This window comes from Rhinolophus sinicus, chromosome 1 (assembly GCF_057876585.1).
Source record: "Rhinolophus sinicus isolate RSI-liver-muscle chromosome 1, RSI-T2T, whole genome shotgun sequence".
Classification (NCBI taxonomy): Eukaryota; Metazoa; Chordata; class Mammalia; order Chiroptera; family Rhinolophidae; genus Rhinolophus; species Rhinolophus sinicus.
Genome location: NC_142501.1, coordinates 140,148,724 through 140,169,047, shown reverse-complemented (window position 1 = coordinate 140,169,047; position 20,324 = coordinate 140,148,724). Strand labels below are relative to the sequence as shown.

The following is a 20,324-nucleotide window of genomic DNA, read 5'->3' as shown; positions in this document are numbered from 1 at the left end:
AATCTCACGATATCACACTTCTGCTTAAAATTGTACCAGCGCTTCCTGGATTCAGGGTCAAGTTTAGATCCTCTGAGCACACCTGCCGACCTCTCTTGCCCAAATCTTTCACAATCTCCCCCACTGGCACCTTCATTCTGGTCCGAATGAACTAGTTCCCTGACTGTCCCGTTGCTTCATGCACTTTCTGCTGCTGTCTGGAATACCTTCCTCCATTTAGCCAACTTCGCTTTGTTCCTCAAAACGTAGGGCCAGAATTACCTTTCCCAGGTAAATTTCCAGACCCTTGATTCAGGTCCCCAATTATTGCTCCGTGAGCAATAAACACTGTGCTGTGGTTTCAGTTTACTTGTCTATCTCTCCTGCAGTCTGTGTCATATTTATCTTTTTATCCTCCGTGCCAAGTTTGGGCATGTCACGTAGCAGGCCTCATTATTTGCCTGTTTAAAGACTTTTAAAAGCAGAACCATAGGGGTTAGTGAATCCCTGGAGGAAAACAGCTAAGAAGACGTTACTGAGACTTGTATATTAGGGACTAGAAAGATTTCGTAGTTGGATACTGGCAGGGAGGACCATCTGTGAGCCGGAGATGAGAGAAAAGTCGCTTCGTCTGATTCGCTTCTTAGCTTACAGGGCCAATAGGTGTGTCTGCCAGGTGAAGCCGAAACGAGAAAAACTACATTTCCCATCATGCCGCAGGGCCCGGGCTCCTGGATTCCCCTCTTCTTCCCGCCTCTTCCCCACGGAAGTGAAAGGGCACTTCCGGGCCGGCAATTACCGGGCGCCGGCGGCATTAGGCCGGCACTGTTGGGTCTTGTTCCGAAGCTCCGCCTTCGCTCCGGTCTTTCTAGAAACCCAGCTTTGGTCTTGGCGGCGCCTGACAGGTATTTCCCGGCTACTGCGGGCAGGTGGATCCGGGGGAGTCCGCTGCCCTGGTGCTGGGGAGAACTTGACTCTGTAGAGGGTTGGAGTTCCCGCAGGGCGCGCCGGGCTCGTGGTACGGGGCAGGGAAGCCGGTTACCGGAGCCGTGGCCCGGGCTCTGACCTCTCATCTCACTTTTCCCTTCCGATTGCAGCGACCCTGACGCTGTGTGTGTCCCCCATGGCGGATACGGCCCCGAACGGCCCCCAAGGGGCGGGCGCAGTGGTAAGTGAGCCGGCAGGGTGGTCTGGCTGGATTTGCAAGAGTTAGGAAGGAGCAGGAAGTGTTGCAAGTCGGGTCTGGAGCGTGCCAGAAGCTTTCAGGAGTGAGATTAGTGATTGAGATGGGGCCGGGCGTGTGGGGGAGAGGGGAGATGGTGAGCGAAGATGTCGGGGGAGCTACAAGTTTCTTTCTCGGAAACGACCACAGGCCAGTTGGCGGGCCTTCCTGGGGCAGGTGGTCATGGAAATTGGGCCTTCTTGCCTCTTCCACCTCATGGTCTCTGTCCTAGGTCCCAAGGTTGAAAATGCCACCTGAGGTTGTGCCATAACACGCCTCATTCCACACGTGTGCTGACAGAGAACGTTTATGCCCATTTTATGCCATTGTGTAGAAACTCCGCAAAGGGAGGAGAGCGATCTTTTTTTTTTTTTTTTCCCTTTCGTCATTTTGTCATTACTTATTTACGAAGAAAAGTATTGTTACGCCTTCATAAATTTTATTATTCCTGAGATGCAGATCTGCTGCTTATTAAGTATGTGTACCCAAAGCATTAATGCCGTCTAATTTTAAACACTATGAGTATGTGACTGAGCGAGTCACTTTTTTCTTTTAAGTATTTTGCAGCATATCTATTTATTTACACACTTTTTTTTCTTAATTTTGCTGAACCATTTGAGAGTTGCATACATCAGCGTAGTTAACCCGTAAATACTTCAGTATTCTACATGACTACAAGGAAGCCATCACTGCAATTTTTGCAGTTAAATTTGGAAAATTTAACATTAATGTATGTTATAAGCTAATATACAGTTCATATTCAAATTTCCTCAGTTGTCCTTTAAAGATGCTTCCTTTTCATCCAGGATTCAGTCAAAAAGAATGCATTGCCTTTACTGGCCTTCAGTCTCTTTTAGTCTAGAACAGTTCCCTTCTCCTATTTTTGTCTTTCAAGAGTCCAGAGCTGTTGTTTTGCAGAATACTCCTCAAATTGGAGTTGTCTGATTGCCACCCCCCATGCCTAGTTTCAAGTTAAACATAGTGGCAGAAATATTACATAAGTGGTGTTTTGTCCTCAGTGCATTGTATATGTCAGGAAGCATTTTATGTTGATTATCCCATCATTGGAGATACTAAGTTTGATTATTTGGTTAGGGCTGTATCCACCAGATTCTCCATTGTAAAGATACTTTTTTTGCCTTTGTTATTAAAAAGTATTCTATGACATGATACTTTGAGACTGTGTGAATAAGTTTTCACCCAAAGATTTATTGACTTTTTGTTTTTGTTTTTGGCTTGGACTATTTGTAATGTGGTTGGGTAGTTCACTCTTAAAATTTAAACCACCAATACACCTTTTAAACCTTTTCTATCATGTGGTAAAATACACATACATAAACGTGTACAAAATGGAATGCATAGCAATGATTTATCACACAGTGAGCTCCCTAAACAAATAGGTTTTAAAGAAGGTGTTCTAAAATTTCAGAGTGTGGTATAGAGTCTGAATATTGGTAGAGAAATTGAGCACAGTGAGCTAGATTCATCTTTCCGCTTGACTACTGTTGATCATTTAAATTTAGAGGAGTCAGCAGTATAGTTAGATAGAATGATCCAGAGGTATATTTCTGAAATGCATTGCATACTGTTAAAAAGACATGCAATAAAACATCCTTGAATTTTAAAATGTACTTGCATTCTTTTCCAGAAGTTTTTTTGTAGCTTCTTTCAAAACTTAATTTGGATTTGTTAGATTAGTGTTTCAGATTCCAGGTTAAGACCCATTAGTGAGTTTTGAAATCAGTTTAGTGGAAACGCTAAATATTTCTAAAACTAACTAGAATACAAAATATCAAAATCCGTCACAGTAAGGATAAGTAGTGTTTTGTGAAACTTTTGTTTATATACCCACGTATGTTTGTATTAGGTCTTGATGTAAAAATTATTTATGTAGATCCTGTCAAAAATGTGAAAGCTACTTTAGAATTTGAATATAAAATAATTTTGAGTGAGAAAACATTTTAAGTTACTGAGTTAGTGGTGATGGACACATCTCTTGGCAAAAAGCAGCAAAGGAACAGATAGAATGAGCAAAAATGGAGCAGAAAGTGGTATATGCTTAATCTAGAGCCACTGAAACCAGGTAAGACTTGGGGAGCTTTAGGGGGCATGAGAAAGTCATAAAACCAGATGGGCCAGTGCCATTTAACACCTGACAGCCATATTTTGAGCACCTAGGGTATGCTAAGCCCTTCTGTGTACATAGGCAAATAAATCATAGGCTAATGATTTCGGTAGTGAGTGATTTTTACCAGGGCTTTACATCTACTTTTGTAAGGTATATTTAATCCAAACTGGCTTTGTGTAATGCCTTTTTATTTAGATCTGAGACCTACCTATTTGAATTTGACATTTTTCTAAGAACAGGCACCGTGGTTCTCTTGAGAGCAGTTTTTATTTAACATTCTTCTGAAATAGATGAAGCCAGTATTAAAGCATTGAAGGATAATTGTAGTTAAATTTCAGTTCAAATTTTTCTCTCCTAATTAGCCTTTTTATTTCTTTAAATGTCAACTGATATATTTAAGTACTTTCTGTACATCAAAGCTATAAAGGTGTTTGGACTTGTTACATGAAACAGTTACTTGAAGAGTTTTCTCTTAATGATCTTTAAAAAATTGTATTGTTACAGCATCATTAAAACATTTTGAATCAGAATAAAACTACATAATCTGCATCCTTAAAAACATAATTTGCAGCCTATGTTTACTGCAGTCTTTTTCTTTTTAAATTTAGCAATTCATGATGACCAATAAACTGGACACAGCAATGTGGCTTTCTCGCTTGTTCACAGTGTACTGCTCTGTTTTGTTTGTTCTGCCTCTTCTTGGGTATGTATTGTATGTATTTCTGTTTGATTTTAATTGTTCAATCAGTTTTTATGGAATATCCTTTAGGTGGTAGACTTGTTAAACTGTAAGGGATATAGGAATAAATAAAACAAGTCTCATCCTTAAGACATTATTAACCTAATAATGTTACTAACTGGGGGTTTATTTTATATTACGTTCTTTGTGAAAACTAACATCACATTGAAAATCTGAGCAAAAATAGATGGGTGGGGATAAGATGAGCTCGTGGTTTTTGCATTTTTGACTTTTTAACTTCACAAGAAGAATGACTGCTTTATAAAATTCAATTGGGTGTATACATAAAGTGATGCTTCTAAGAGGGTGTAATAGGTTCAAGTAATTTTTTTCTATTAACAAGTAATAGATTTAGGTGTTGTGTAATTATGATGCAATTCACAAAGGAGGAAGAGGGAGTTGTTTATGTCTCAACGATAACCTCTCCTCTGGTAATTCGCAGGTTGCATGAAGCAGCAAGCTTTTATCAACGTGCTTTGCTGGCAAATGCTCTTACCAGTGCTCTGAGGCTGCACCAAAGATTACCGCACTTCCAGTTAAGCAGAGCTTTCCTGGCCCAGGCTTTGTTAGAGGACAGCTGCCACTACCTGTTGTATTCACTCATCTTTGTCAATTCCTACCCTGTTACAAGTATCCTTTTGTACCTTTTTGACGATGAAATTGCCTACTGTGTGTATAGATCTGTTATTTTTGCTTTAGGAAGGATTCAGTAATGAGGGCATTCCTTGAAGCCTGAGTTGGTTGGTTTATTAGCACTTCATATGAATTAAGATACATTTAATGTAAGAATTTCTGACTCTAAAATGTGAAATCTAAACTTTGAAGAGCTGGTGTGGGAATTTAAAGCTTTGTGTCTTTGTTTTTGCCTCTTGTAAGCTTCTCTGTTAGCAGTGGATATTTTAAAATTCCGATTCAAAGCACAAGCCTATGCAGGACTTATTTTAATATTTAAAATTTTCTTTCATTCTATGCACATCTTTGGAAAAGTACCCAGATGTCTTGCTTTAAAAAAGGAGAAATCCTCAACTCTAACTCCCAGTGAGCTAAAAACAAATGGAAATTCATTAAGAAATAACTTATTTAAGCAGGGAATGGGATAATTAATAAATAAAATTTAAAAATTATAAATAAATAAAAGTATTTTCCATGGATAGAGTAGAAAATAAGGACACTTGGATAATCTCTGAGCTAATGAGAATTAAATAACTTATTTAGAATTTGTATGTACACATTTCAGAAGTGTGTTGTGGGATAATAGGTATTCTAAAAGGGGGTGAGGGATGGGGAAGGGGTCTGCTGTTTACTGTGTTTGGGAAGCACTAGGTTAAATGGTAAGTAGGTTTCTTCACTACAGTACCTTTGATATGCTAATATGCATTGTGAGACTAAGATTACTAGTGTTTCCTAAACTTAATTGTTTTAATTAATTGTTTTCCCCCCTGTGGAAAGTATTTTGTGCTTTGAGAAGTGCTGCTCTTAAGAGTTCTTAAATATTTATGATACAATGATACATATGGAAAGCACAATAAAATATATCTTTAAGACTATTACCTTTTTAGATAATAAGTCTTAAGGAAAAGAGAATAGGAGGAAATGGAATTTTTTGAGCACCTGTTGCCAGTATATACTGATTTGATGTATTTAATAATCCTTGCAACACTCCAAAAAAAATTATCACTGAACTCATTCTTGCAGATGCTATTTCAGATATGTATATTTGCATATAATACTTAACCTGTTTTACAAAGTACTTGATGAATTTTAAATGTTTTCCTTAATCGTTTTCTTCAGTGAGTATTTTCCCAGTTTTGTTATTCTCTTTGCTTCATGCTGCCACATACACAAGAAAGATCCTTGATGTAAGTAAAACTATACTTTTTTTTTTTGGTTTGTTTGACTCCTGGGTTCAGATAGTTGACATGAATTTGGGTTCTAAGACATTTTGGAATTTGTCACAAAAAGTTCCTTTATTCCTTACAAACTTGTAAATTATTTAGTGATTTGAAAGTTTTAAGTTTGGACTATTTTGTTGTTTACATTTCACAAAATAATATATTTTGTAGATTAAAAATTTTATTTAAAATTATCCTCCAGTTCTCAGAGGAATTTCTGAAGTTTGAAATAGGTCTTTTGTCTTAAAAAATTGTATCTTTTACGTTTGATAAGTTGACAGATCTCATTCTGTCAATATGTAATTCTAACATACCAAGTAAGTAGAGTATATTGAATTTCTTTTACACTAATATTCAGAACTACTTTCCTAAAATTTTTTATTTGTGGGTTGGAACATTAAGCCTAACTTTAGTGTGCCAGGCAGTTTGACTGAAGATGCACTGAAAGTTGAGTTAAAAATACCCAAATTTGCCTTATGTTGGCCTTTTTCTTAATCCCTGTAGTTCTTTGATCACAGCAGCAATTGGGCTCTTAATTTCTACCTTTAGTTAGCTAAGGAGTCACAGATAATTTAACTGTTTTGCTGAATAGTCAGGTTTTGTTATGGTCAGAGAGAAATAATTACCATTTTTTGTGTGAAATAAATCTAATTTTTCTTAAGAAAAGTGAGGTATCTAAGAATGACAAGGATTTGTTTAAAGCTGTTTTTCTTTTTGGCTCTTCAAATACACAAAATACAGTAAAGTAGGAAAATACACTAACTTTTGGCCTTAAATAGTTTCTACACTTTCATATCATCATTTCCAAATCATTGTCGTTTGGTTGTATCACCTGTTAGATATGCTGTATCTGAAAAATGAAAATAATTGCGTAATCAGAAATGTTTTGTTATTTCTAATGTTTGTTTTTTTATGTTTTAGGCAAAGGGTTCAAATAGTTTACCTCTGCTAAGATCTATCTTGGATAAATTAAGTGCTAATCAACAGAATATTCTGAAATTCATTGCTTGTCATGAAATATTCTTGATGCCTGCTACAGTTTTTATGCTTTTTAGGTAAGAATAAAAATAAATTTGTTTTGAAAGGCTGATGACTAAGTTAACATAATAAATATATTAACTCAAATGTTATCCTGCTTAAATCTGTTGAAGTAGATACTGATACGCAGAGCTGGATGGATTTTAGCGATTACCTTTTAACATTTTAGTGGAGAACCTGAGACATTATAGTAAACCTAAGAACATGTCTTATTTATCGTTCTTTGTGATTTATCATTTAACATTTAAAAAATTAATTTCAGAATTACTGCCTTTGAAAGAATCTTGGGAAGTCTAGTTTAGTCCATTCTTCCATTATTGAGATGATTTTTCTTGTACTAGAGAAAAATCTGAAAAATTGTGGTCTGGTATTAATAGTTGCTTACTACCACCTCCATTGTTTGTATCTTAATTCTAGAAGTAATGCATGAACAAAGAAAGCCTTTTTAAACAAAATTAGAATATTAGAAAAGTAGAGCATTGAGCTCTCTATTGATACTCTTGCATTTAAGTTTTAAAACTACATTTCTACCCGGATTATTGCCTTTTCAATTTTTTAATTTCACAAGTAATAGGACACTACAGGTAAAAGCAAAAATATCATTTGACTATGAATCCTAGTAGTAATTTTGTCCTCTCCTTCTCAGAGTAATTTTGTCCTCTTCCTTCAACTTCTAAGGAGTTGGATAATATGTACATGAATGTACGGTAGTCCTTAAAAATACTTACGCAGGGCTGGCCTGGTGGCTCAGGCGGTTAGAGCTCCATGCTCCTAACTCTGAAGGCTGCTGGTTCAATTCCCACATGGGCCAGTGGGCTCTCAACCACAAGGTTGCCAGTTAATTCCTCTAGTCCCGCAAGGGATGGTGGTCTCTGCCCCCTGCAACTAAAATTGAGCACGGCACCTTGAGCTGAGCTGCTGCTGAGCTCCCAGATGGCTCAGTTGGTTGGAGCGCGTCCTCTCAACCACAAGGTTGCCGGTTCGACTCCCGCAAGGGATGGTGGGCTGTGCCCCCTGCAACTAGCAACAACAACTGGACCTGGAGCTGAGCTGTGCCCTCCACAACTAAGACTGAAAGGACAACAACAACTTGAAGCTGAACATAACCCCCCACAACTAAGATTGAAAGGACAACAACTTGACTTGGAAAAAAGGCCTGGAAGTACACATTGTTCCCCAATAAAGTCCTGTAAAAAAAAAAAAATACTTATGCAGATATATAGAAAATATATATTATTATGGGTTTTGTTTATTTGTTTAGTTTCTATTTTACATCACAAAGTAATCATAATTCATCAGTTGTTTGCATCTTTTTTCACTCATACAATATGTTTTTGTGACCTATTTATGTTGACATGCAGAGTTCTGATTTGTTTCATTTATTGGCTGTGTTACTCATTTCCCTGTTGGTGTGCTTTTGTTGCCAGATATTTACTTTTCTAAATATGGATGCAGCAGACATCTTTTTACCTGTTTGCTTACACTTTCTTGCCAGTGTTTTCTCTAACATAAGCACCCGAATTTATTTTGCTGAGTCTAAGCTAGGTATATTTTATATTTAATAGACCATGCCAGATTGTCATCTAAAAGGTCTGTATTACCTGTTTTCCATAATCTCATTAATTTGATAAAACCTTCTTTTTTGTTTATGAAATACTTCATTTTAATGTTCATTGCCTGAGGTTTTTATTTTGATATATCTGACAGTTATTCCTTTCTTTAGCAGTCTGTCTTCAAGGTAGTAAGAGTTTTACAGATTGCCTCCTAAATGCATGTGTTCCATTCTTTTAAGTAATATTTTCCTCTGAAAACTCCAGGATCACCACATATTGCTTAAGTGGTGGGGTCCCAAATAGACAGTATAACTTGAATTAAGTTCTGGAATGATGCAGTGGGAATACTTCTTCCTGGGTGTTAGGGACCAGGATTCTAGTTGATTTGGCCATTAACTTAGCCTTCTGAGCCTTGATGTTCCACATTTAAAAAACTAGCAGTAGTCAAAATAAATAATTGCCTAAAATCCTTCCAGATGAATGTTGAATGTAGGATTTGATGCGGCTGTATTTGTTTGTTATTCCGCTCTAAAACTTGCACCCTAAAAGTTAGTTCGTCTCTCTCTTTTGTGATTCTGATCAGACACTTGACCAGATTAATTAGTAAAGGGAATTTTTTTTGCCCACTTAACTTTCTTACTCATTCTTGTGTTTTTTGGGTCATCTAATCCTGGTCTTGGGTCACACCAGGTTCTGTGACTTGTTTCATGTAACTAGATGAAAGTTAAAATGGAGATACCCAAACTAGTTCTTTATATGAAAATAATTGATATCTACGTACATCTAAACCTCCATGTTCTGTTTAATAAGCAAAATAATTTATTCTCTTGAATCAGCTTAAGATAATTATAATGAAATGCTGAGATGCTGTGCACACTTAAAACAAAAACCTCATTTTGGAAACTACAGTGAATATTTTGTTGGAGCGCCAGGTTTTGACTACTGGTACATAATTCAGTTGTGCTACTTAATGTTTTACTTGAACACTTATTATGTACAAAGTGATTTTAATTTTCAGGATTCGATTACTATAAAGGAGATAAGAATTTACCAGAAATATTTAAATAGAGAAATAATGTTATTCTAAAAAATTAAGGTTATGAAGTTTAATTAAATCCCTAATAGGAAAAGCTATTAATGCTGTAAGTATTGAATATAACACAAATTATAAAAATAAAAAGTTGTCCTTTCCATCTTAGTTGTGGAGGGTGCTGTTCAGCTTCAAGTTGTTGTCCTTTCCATCTTAGTTGTGGAGGGCGCAGCTCAGCTCCAGGTCCAGTTGCCGTTGCTAGTTTCAGGGGGCCGAACCGGCAACCGTGTGGTTGAGCACCCACTGGCCCATGTGGGAATCAAACCGGCAGCCTTTGGAGTTAGGAGCACAGAGCTCCCAACCGCCTGAGCGACCTGGCGCGCCCTATTATTCTTTGAATGATACCTTTCATGGTAGAAGCACTTTCTCATATTAGAAGGTTTTATTAAGTTGTTTTGTAGCAATAATGTTTAAAGCTCTGTATTTAAAAATGAATATAAAGTATGGGTTTCCCTTATACATGTACTCATGCGCAGATAAAAGAATGATCATAGTAGCTTTACTTATTCATTAGTAGAGAGCTTAATAGTAGTACATGCATACAATGATATATTTGAAGCTGTAAGGAGAAGGGTAAATTTGTGTGCTATGGTAGGGGATAATTTCCAAGATACAATAAGTTTAAAAGTTTGTTTAAGACTGCATTTATATTTTGGGGTATGTTTATGCATTTGAGGGCATATATATGTTTCTGCCTCAGTTTCTTCATCTTAAAATGGAAATGATAATACCATTTCCCTCCTAGAATTGTTAAATGGATTAAGTGAATTATATAATGTGTGCACTCTATTAGTGTTAGTCACTATATATGCTTGTGTATATAAATTTCTGGAAGGATATATTAGAGATGGTGTTATAACTTTGAGGAAGGTGTTGAACTTGGATGATGGGGAATTTGATTTTCATTGAATATTATATCCATATTTTCTGTACTTTGTGTATTTTTCCATTTAAAAAGCTAAAAAAGATTTGAGGTGGCAGATTAGCTCAGTTAGTTAGAGCATGGTGCTAATAACACCAAGGTTGCTGATTTGATCCCTGCATGGGCCACTGTGAGCTGCGCCCTCCTTAAATTAAAAAAATAAATAAAAAGTGAAAGATTTGTCACATGATTTTTTGGGGAAAATGGATGTAACATTTTGTGTTAAGTTTCTAATCGTGTACGTTATTTTTATTATGAAAGTAATAACATAATTTAGAAGAAAAGGCTAAAAAAATTAACCTAAGAAACATTTAGCATCGTAATATATTTCCTCAAAAAAAGACAATATAGTAATATGTATAGTTTTATATTCTGCTTCAAAGTTGCTGTATAGGTTTCATAATCAAGATTTTAAATACTTGCATACTAAGGCCATCAAATAAAAACAATATACTTAGCCCTGCTACCTAGCTGTATTTTATTTGTAGTTATTTCAGTGAATATCTTAATCCAGATAGTTTTTCCTAGGAAAGAATTATAGACTTAGAATTTCATAAACATATATACTGTGTTTCCCCGAAAATAAGACCTAGCCGGACAGTCAGCTCTAATGCGTCTTTTGGAGCAAAAATTAATATAAGGCCTGGTGTTGTGTTGTGTTGTGTTGTGTTGTGTTGTATTGTATTGTATTGTATTGTATTGTATTGTATTGTATTGTGTTCTCTTCTCTTCTCCTCTCTTCTCTTCTCTCATCTCCTCTCTTCTCCTCTACTCTATTTTACCTGGTATTATATATTATACCCAGTCTAATATAAGACCTGGTCTTATTTTACTTGTAGTCTTATAATAAGAACGGGTCTTATATTTTTGCTCCAAAGACTCATTAGAGCTGATTGTCTGGCTAGGTCTTCTTTTCGGGGAAGCATGGTATGACTCTTGGGTATTATTAATAAAATCGTGCTTTTTAACCAAGAAAAATAATTAGAATAAGCTATATAAATTTACAAGTGAGCTCCGTGTGATTGTTTTAAGTGGTTTTATTTAGTTGTATATATAAAATGAACCAGTTTTTATTTTAATGTTACAAAGTTTTAAAACTTGATTATCAATTACTAATAATGGAAGGATATATATATTTTCTGATTTATTTAGTAGCTTTTAAAAATTGGAAAAGTAATGCATGCATGAATACATGTTCATAAAAATTTAAACAGTAACATTTTACTCTTTACCAATCATATACATTCTTTTATTTCCTTTGTAAGAATAACTTGGATTTAGATATGACAGCTATTACTGTGACCATTTGATGAATGAAGACGCATATTCTCAGTTATTGCCTTCAAGTTTTGAGAGTATGTATATGAATTGATAATGTGTATTTATTACCTTTGTATTTGTTTATTTCAGTGGTCAAGGAAGTTTGCTCCAGCCTTTTATATACTATAGATTTCTCACTCTTCGATATTCATCTCGAAGAAATCCTTATTGTCGGTAAGCTGGTGATTACTTTAAATTTGCTTTATTTGTTGAGTATTGTAAATACACGTATAGTATTTGTAACTTCTAAGTTATTTGGCTTTTATGTTAGAATTTATAGGCAAGGGATGTTTTTGTACACTTGCATTCTAGGCCTTGGAACTACCTAGGGCTGGTGAGGAGGTGGTTGTATTTCTTTTCAGAAACAGATGAGTTATCTTGATCACCTCTAAAAGACTACTGAAACTTAAGGAATTTACATATGTGTAAGACGTAATTCCCACCCTTAAGGAACTTTCCTAGTTGAGGAAGCAAAATACATGTCAAAAAATAAGAAAACAATAGTTTAGGATACAGTATTCACAAGTCAACATATGATGAATTTTCATGTTTACTTGAATCATATCAGTACTGTAGTTCACAGGAGGGAGAAATAATTGAGCCAGAAGATAGAATTCAGGAAAGTTTCACAAAGTAGAGAATTTGATTTTTTCTGGAAGGAGTAAAGCTTTTGAATAGTCAGTGAGAATAGGTAAAAGCATTTTAGGTATGAAGACCGTAAGGAGTACAAGTTCAGAGGCAAGAAGGTACGAGCCATGTTTAAGGGGCATTGAGTAGACCTGTTTGACCGTAACGAAAATTCTGAATAATGGGTGGTTGGAGTGATAATTAAAAAGGTATATTGGAGTCATATCCTAAAATTTCTTGAGTTTCAGGGTAGGGAGTTTGGAATTTATCTTTCAGATGTACGGGAATGATGGTGTTGACATGATCATAGTATTTTCTGATAGCCTTTTGCAGAATATTTTGGATTTGAAAACTAAGGAAGAAGAATATTTTAGTAAATTACTGTAGTGTCCAGGAATGGAGGCTTAAATTGTTTTACAGTAAATTATGCATGCTGATCTCAAAAGTTAGAGTAAAACTAAAATGATAGCTGTTTTTAATAGCTTCTTAAATGTTACTCTGATACTAAGTTTTTGTTTTTCTAGTTTAAAATAAATTGATCATGTAGTAGAAGTCAGCCAGAAATCCAGTGAGTTATGTAGTAGCAGGACCTCTATTGCAGTTTCACACACAAAGTAAAAATTGAATTTGTATGATGTCCCCTCACTTGGCTGGGTGTGTGACTTTAGGCAAATTATTTAAATCTTAATTTCTTCATTGGTAAAGGAGAAAACCTCCTTCTGGGGGGTGAAATGAAGTAATGTTTTTAAAAATGCTTAAATTCTCGTATGTTCCTAATAGTTTATTTTCCTTTTTCTATCATTCTGATTCTTCTTTGAGGGGCTTTGTGCTTTTTCAGACAATGTCTTTATACTATTTTCTAAAGTAGAGCTTGTTTACTTTAGCCGTCGGTTCTTAATTAATCCCTAATTACAAAAAGCCTTCAATTTTACTTGAGTCCATGAGTTTTTTGCCCCTTTTCTTTCTTGTCCATGTATTCATTTCAGACATCTTCTGGTCCCCGGCCTTGGCATCCATTTTTCATCAGCAGATTTGTCTTTTTCTGCTTCTTTATACCTTCTTCTTCTCTTCTCAAGTTTTCTCCACATCTCCTTAAAGAACATCAGGACAAACAGAAATTTAGACGTGTCCATTGGAATAAAAATGAAAGGATAGCAATAGATGAAAATAACACAAATACATGCTAATAAGTTTCTTCAAAGATAACACATAAGCACACATTTTAATCAAAACAGTGAAAAGGTAATGGAAAATATATGAGCTTACAAATACTGATATACAGCTATAAAATTACATTTTCTACACTGCCTTTTTTGTTAGTGGTTTTGAGACAGTCTGTATCGCCAGTTTGTACCATTTTCACTTAGCATGTTATTTATTTTCAAGGTGGTATCACTACTTTGTAGATATCTAGTGTAGATTATCTAGAGCTGTGCTGTATAATACCACAACCACTAGCTGCATTTGGTCATTTAAATTTAAATTAATTAAAATTCATGAAATTTAAAACTCAGTTCCTGAGTCACACTCATCCCATTTCAGGTGCTCAAAAGCTATGCGTGGCTGATGGCCACTGTATTGGACAGCAAAGATAAACATTTCCATCCTCACTGCAAGTTCTGTTGTCATTGCCGCTCCAAAGGAACTGTGGCCTGTTTAGATACGGGTCTGTCAAGGACAGAGCCGAGGAGAAAAGACCTGGTCACGTGACTTTGGCAAGTCATTGACCTCTTTAAGCCTCATCTGTAACCTGAGAGGGTTGGATTAGAGTATTTTCAATGTGCCTTCTAGCTATACTCATTACACATTTATTCAGAAGACAGTGATTGTGTGTTTGTGATAGCAAGTTTTTGTAGTATTGAAATACCTGTTTTCTGGGGACTCAGAGCTAAGCCAGTTAGACAGCTGTGGAAGGCAGTGTGAGTATGTGTGCTGTGAACGTGCGGAGAGCGGAGGGAGACAGATGAGAACTCACGCAGGTGGTAATACAAGCCAAACCTTTGAAGTCTGAGTTCTCGCACATGGGTGCCTGAAAGTGCTTGGCATAGCAGTAGTTACGTGTTGCTTGAGCTGAGGAGAAGCTTATAGGGAAGTGATAAGGATCCGTGCCGAGGAAGGTAGAGAGTAGTACGAGGTCTGACTGTTGAGTTCGTGAACTTATCTAGAAAAAGTGTTACATACCTCATTGCTGAATATCACTACGGTCACCTTCAAAGTACTCCCCTTGGGAAACTATGCACCAATGCCAGCGCCTAGTCCACCCTTCAAAGCAATTTTGGGATTTTTTCTGGAATGGCCATCAGAGCTGTCGTCGTATTATCCTTGATGTCCTGAATGTCATGAAAATGTCTTCCTTTCAATATTTCCTTTACCTTTGGGTAAAGAAAGAAGTCATTGGGGGCCTGATCAGGTGAGTAGGGAAGGTGCTCCAATACAGTTATTTGTTTACTGGCTAAACACGCCCTCACAGACAGTGTGGTGTGAGCTGGTGCATTGTTGTGATACAAGATTGAATTGTTTGTGAAAAGTTCAGGTCGTCTTAACTTTTTCATGCAGCCTTTTCAGCACTTCCAAATAGTAAACTTGGTAACTGTTTGTCCAGTTGGTACAAATTCATAATGAATAATCCCTCTGATATCAAAAAAAAAGGTTAGCAACATGGTTGCAACAAGTTTGCGATCTTAATTGTCAGACCTCCTAGATCATGAAAAGGTTTGAATGTTATTTGAAGGTAGAAAGAGCATTTGAAGTTCATACTGAGAGGTTGAGAATGTGATGAATTCTGACTTAGAAATACCATTCCAGAAGATGGATTGCAGACGCATCAAGAGGAGAAAAAGAACAATTTGGAGACTGTTAGAGAAATTTGGAGCCTGAATTAATTTACTGGTAAAGGAAAAAGGATATCTTTGAAAGATATTTAGGAGTGTAGGAGCTTAGGGTCTGGGGAAGAAGAATGACATAAAGAAGACCTACAAGTTTCTGGCCTGGAAACCTACGAGAGTTATAAGTAATGGGGCTGTCATAGAGATAGGAGGTAGAAGAAGAAGGGCAGGTTTTTGGATAAATGTGCATCTTTCCAAATTTCCTTTGTGTGAGACCATATTACATCCTATTAAAAAATAGTACATTACTGCTTTTCCCTCACCATAAAAATAACGGAGAATATGGAAAGGTAGACTGGGAGTTGTGTCTTTATCCAGGATGAGGCAGCACATAAGGTGAAAATAGTGAACAGTCAAAATTACCTTTGATGATCCTTCAAATCACTTATAAGTTACAGTACAAGATGCATGATTTTGTGCCTACTACCTGTACAATGTACATGTGATGTGCACAGTGTGTAACAGTACTTTGTAGGCCATGAGCACAGTTACGGCAAAGGCAAAGTCTGCAACATGTTTTGGGCACAAACATGCAACGTAACTGAAACATAGGTGTCATGGCAGACAGGGGCAGGAAATGAAACAGAAAACTGAGACCAGATTCTGAAGGGCATTGGATGTTAAGGAATTGGGCTTTAACCTGAAGGCAAACAAGCGCCAGTTTCATCAGTGGAAAGATCCAACTGGGAAGTAATATTCATTGAGTGTCTTTTATGTATCTCATTTAAACCTGACTGACTCCGTGAAGTACATATGCCTAGTTTACAGATGAAAGCGCTAAAGAGGCAGTATGTTCATTTAAGGAAAAAGTAGGATTGCGCGTATTACGTAATTTTCACTTGCTTGCTCTCTTTTTTAGAACTAGTGGAATTAGTCTAAGTTAAATATGAAAATGATGTGACTCTACTGTAAAAAACGATATAAGTCATCCCTAATCTTAGTCCTCGGAGATAGCCATTTATTAAATGCTTTTGTTACATGAACTTTTCCTCCCAGAAAAAGGCAGGTGTTGATTTTGAGAATTTTGTTTTGTATATTCCCTACAGTTAATGCATTCTAGTGATTTCTTTGATGAATACTTCTTCAAATTCTTTAATGGCTGTGGGAAATTCCTTCATCAGCATTTGCTTTGCATTATGTTGCTTTTTCCCTTGTGTTTCTGAAGGAAAACTATTTTATCTTGCAGGACCTTGTTTAATGAGCTAAGGATTATTGTTGAACATATAATAATGAAACCTGCTTGCCCGCTGTTTGTGAGAAGACTTTGTCTCCAGAGCATTGCCTTTATAAGCAGACTGGCACCAACAGTTGCGTAGTTTAACATACAGTTAAGTTATATATAATGTAAATAAGCATTATTTGCAGCTGGTACTTCTGCTGGGGGTTGTTAATTCCAGGTGTAAAACTGACCTCAATCCAACTTACATAATTTACATAAATGCATCTTAATAGAAAAATAATTTTCCTGGCATGTTAAATCAAGCCTTTTAAAAAGTTACCAAGAACCTTTTATTTTGCTGTTATTAATGGTTAAGGAATTTTGTATCTTGTGATAAATGTATCAAATTTTTTTTAGATGCTGCTGTGCTTTTATCATGAAGTACATTTATTTCTCTTGTAAAAACAGCTCTAAAATTTGTTTCAACCTAATTGGTAACCTGAATTTATATCTAGTTATGTGTCCATTATTGCAACATTAACATAAATTAATTCAGTATTTTTTGAGACAGTATTCTTTTGCCTTCATTAATTTTGGTTGATGATTTTAACAGAAGCACTTCCCATTGTATTTGATTTCAAATTGTTAATTAAATTGATTTTTTTCTGCTTTGTTAGGACAGATTTATTTTGGATGTTCCATTATAAGAGGAAATCTATATGTGTCTTATGCACAATTTTATTTCCAAAATTACTTCTGTGGCTTTGAATATTTTTTTAAAATGCTCAACTGTAAACTTGTTAGCCAATTGGGTAAATATTTAGGATCATCTAACTGTTTTACATCAGAAAGCAGTAGTCATAAACTTTCCTTTCAGAGACCCCTTGAGTAACATTTCTCAAATAGGAAATCCTTCTTTAAAAGTGTGGACACGCAGGTTATTAACATTAATATTATAGTTTATAGAATTACCTAGATCAGTTTCTTGACTATCAGTTTTCTCGGTTTCTTAGGCTTGAATTTTCATAGACAATTGCAGCAGTTCAAATACTTTTTGAAAGGCATGTACCTGAAGATTGAGCACATAACTATATTTGTTACCTGTTCTGAAATTATCCTGTAGATTACAGGCCCATCAAATCTGATTTAAAAGGTTAAATGGAAAGGTTTATAGGTAAGGTAATTGATTGGAATGGGGCCGGAGGACGAGTTCAGGGGGAATAGTGTACATTTCAATTTCATAATGCATTGATAAATTTGGGGGAATTGGATGTATTACACAACTGCAATTTGAGTTGTATAATATGTTAAATCCTGTTGAGTTTCCATCAGTTCCTTTATAAAATTTATCTTGATCTTTATTACTGTTGCATGATTGAAAATGTTTAAAACATTGCAAAAATTTTAGTACAGTGTAATGTAATGGTTTTTGTAACCAATTTTCTTCTGTCTGCATGTAATTTGGATTTCTCAGATGCATTCATTGGTAACTTATCAGTAACATCAGTTTTCGTTTTGTTCGTCAACTTCCTGATCTATAGAAATGTGATACCTACTTGATAGCTCAACTATAACCAACTATTTTTGTATTATTTTTTTACTAAGTTAGAGAAGCAGCCTCATAATAATGCAGTTGATTTTGTGTGCGTGTGTGTGTTGCAAGCCTCATTATCATTATATGCAGTCTGATGATTTTAAGAACTGAATTTTCTAGAGCAATAAAGTGACTGTAATGTTAGGTAAACAACATATATGATTTCTAATGATGTTTTTAAAAATTAAGTCTTGAATTATATCAAGAAATTTTGGCAGCTGAAGGTCTATTTATTTTTAAGTTGCTAGTTTATTTTTTGTTGCCTATAATTTTTTAAATCCTGAGATAATTTTAGATTTATTGAAGAGTTACAAACATAGTACAGTTCCTGTATATCCTTTACTCAGCTTGCCCTTATGTTCGCATCTTACATAACTATATAGCAGTCAAAACTAAGAAATTACCCTGGAACAATACTGTTAACTAAAGTATAGAACTTATTCATATTTCACCAGTTTTTCCATTTGTTAATATTTTTGTGTGTTCTGTTTTTACCATGATCATCGTTTACTATTAATGACCTATAAGTATGCCGCTGTTTTGAATTTTTCTTCATTTTTAGAATTACTGTTGGTCAAGAAGATTTTATCAAAGGAAATAATTCATGTTGATTTTAAGAAAAGAATTTTAACATTTAGGCTTTCACAGTTTAAAACACTGTGCTTTAAAAGTCCAGGCTTTTAATATCACATAACAGGATTTTATTTCTGACATGCTCGTTTGACTGTTCTTTAAAGGAAGGCTTGATTTATAAATAAAATACTCCTACACTCATGAAAGCGTATGTTTTACAATTGGAGCATTACTAGATGTTTAGTTTGCATGAACTTGCAGTTAGAAGTTCTGCAATACAAATATGTACAACCAGTTATTTGGCATCTGAAATTATAGTGTAACATGTACACCTATCAAATTAAAATTAAGGAAATATAATAGCAGTATATAGAATGAATACAGGAGAAATAGCAGCGTAGCTGACCTTTTACTTACAGGTTTAAAAAACGTTTACTTAACATTAGAATATCTAATTTTTTAGGAAGTGATATAATGCTGCTGTTCTAGCACTTTTAGATATTACACCCTCTTGGATAGGTGGCATCCTCATACAAAACCTACTTTAACAAGGATTCTGTATTCCTTTTGTATACTTGATTCCTCATAAATTTAAACTCTTATTTAACATCAGTCCAAGAGACATTTCTTAAATAACAATTTGTACTTAGATTTGGGGGGATAAAATTCATCAAGGTAGATGCTCCTGGTGTGGTTAGCAAGAAAAAAAGTTAGCTTTCTTAAATAAAATAAAATTTAGGTATTTAGGAACCTCCCTTACATGGAAAATCAAGGCATGTTAATAATAAACCAGAAATTATGTAAGATTTATGAGGTCTTTTGTATAACTAAGAATTGTAAAGCCGTCAGAATAACTTCTTCCTAAAAGTCAGGATCACAAATTCAGATTAGGTTTGTAAGTGTAGGACATGAATAATATTCATCCTGGAAAAGAAAATGAGTGTATATGTAATAATACAAATAGAACGGACTTAGTGTTGTTGGTGTTTTTAAAATTTTTTTATTATTAGTTTCAGGTGTACAAAACAGTGTAATGACTAGACATTTACACCCCTCACAACTGACTTAGATTTTTTTAAGTTTGAGATCAGAATGAATGAAAATTGATTTTGAGGGACTGTGGTAAAGACCCTTATTTAATGCTAAGGAATTTATTTTGATTAATAATAGTTATTCTGAAGCGTCTACCCTGCCCAAATCCCCTTAGGATCTGCTAGCCTGAAAGCTATCACCCAAATTTAGACTAATTTTACTACCTATGCTGTAATCAAAACCTCAGCGAGTGACCAGATAGCTGTGTTTCTGATCAGTAGGTGGCACTCTTTCCTCAAGTAGCCCCCCAATTTCACATGCCGCGTTGGAAGGTTAAGTTACTAAAAGGGCTATCAGCCACAAAGGTAAGGATCCTGATTCTATGACCTTTTAAAATATGTACTCCATATCTAACAACTATTTAGTAAGTATTTAAGTACATTTTTAAAATACTGAAATGTTCAAAAGCTGGAAGAAGTACGCTGTTAATATCTGTTTTCTAGGTAAACAGTAAAATAGCCACAACTGGGAATGGCATTATTCAGATCATGGTCTCTGTTTTTTTATTCTT

The 20,324-nt window shown here is 35.3% G+C and overlaps 1 protein-coding gene across 1 annotated transcript; it reads left to right on the top strand.

Moving 5' to 3' along the window:
* The first annotated feature begins 738 nt into the window (after nt 1-738).
* On the top strand, nt 739-19,328 carry TMEM33 (transmembrane protein 33). Its single transcript, XM_019751919.3, has 8 exons — nt 739-884; nt 1,077-1,147; nt 3,938-4,032; nt 4,511-4,698; nt 5,860-5,927; nt 6,882-7,015; nt 11,974-12,057; nt 16,582-19,328. Exons 2-8 carry the CDS (start codon nt 1,103-1,105, stop codon nt 16,709-16,711), a joined length of 744 nt encoding a protein of 247 aa, XP_019607478.1. The 5' UTR covers nt 739-884; nt 1,077-1,102; the 3' UTR covers nt 16,712-19,328.
* The last annotated feature ends 996 nt before the right edge of the window (nt 19,329-20,324 follow it).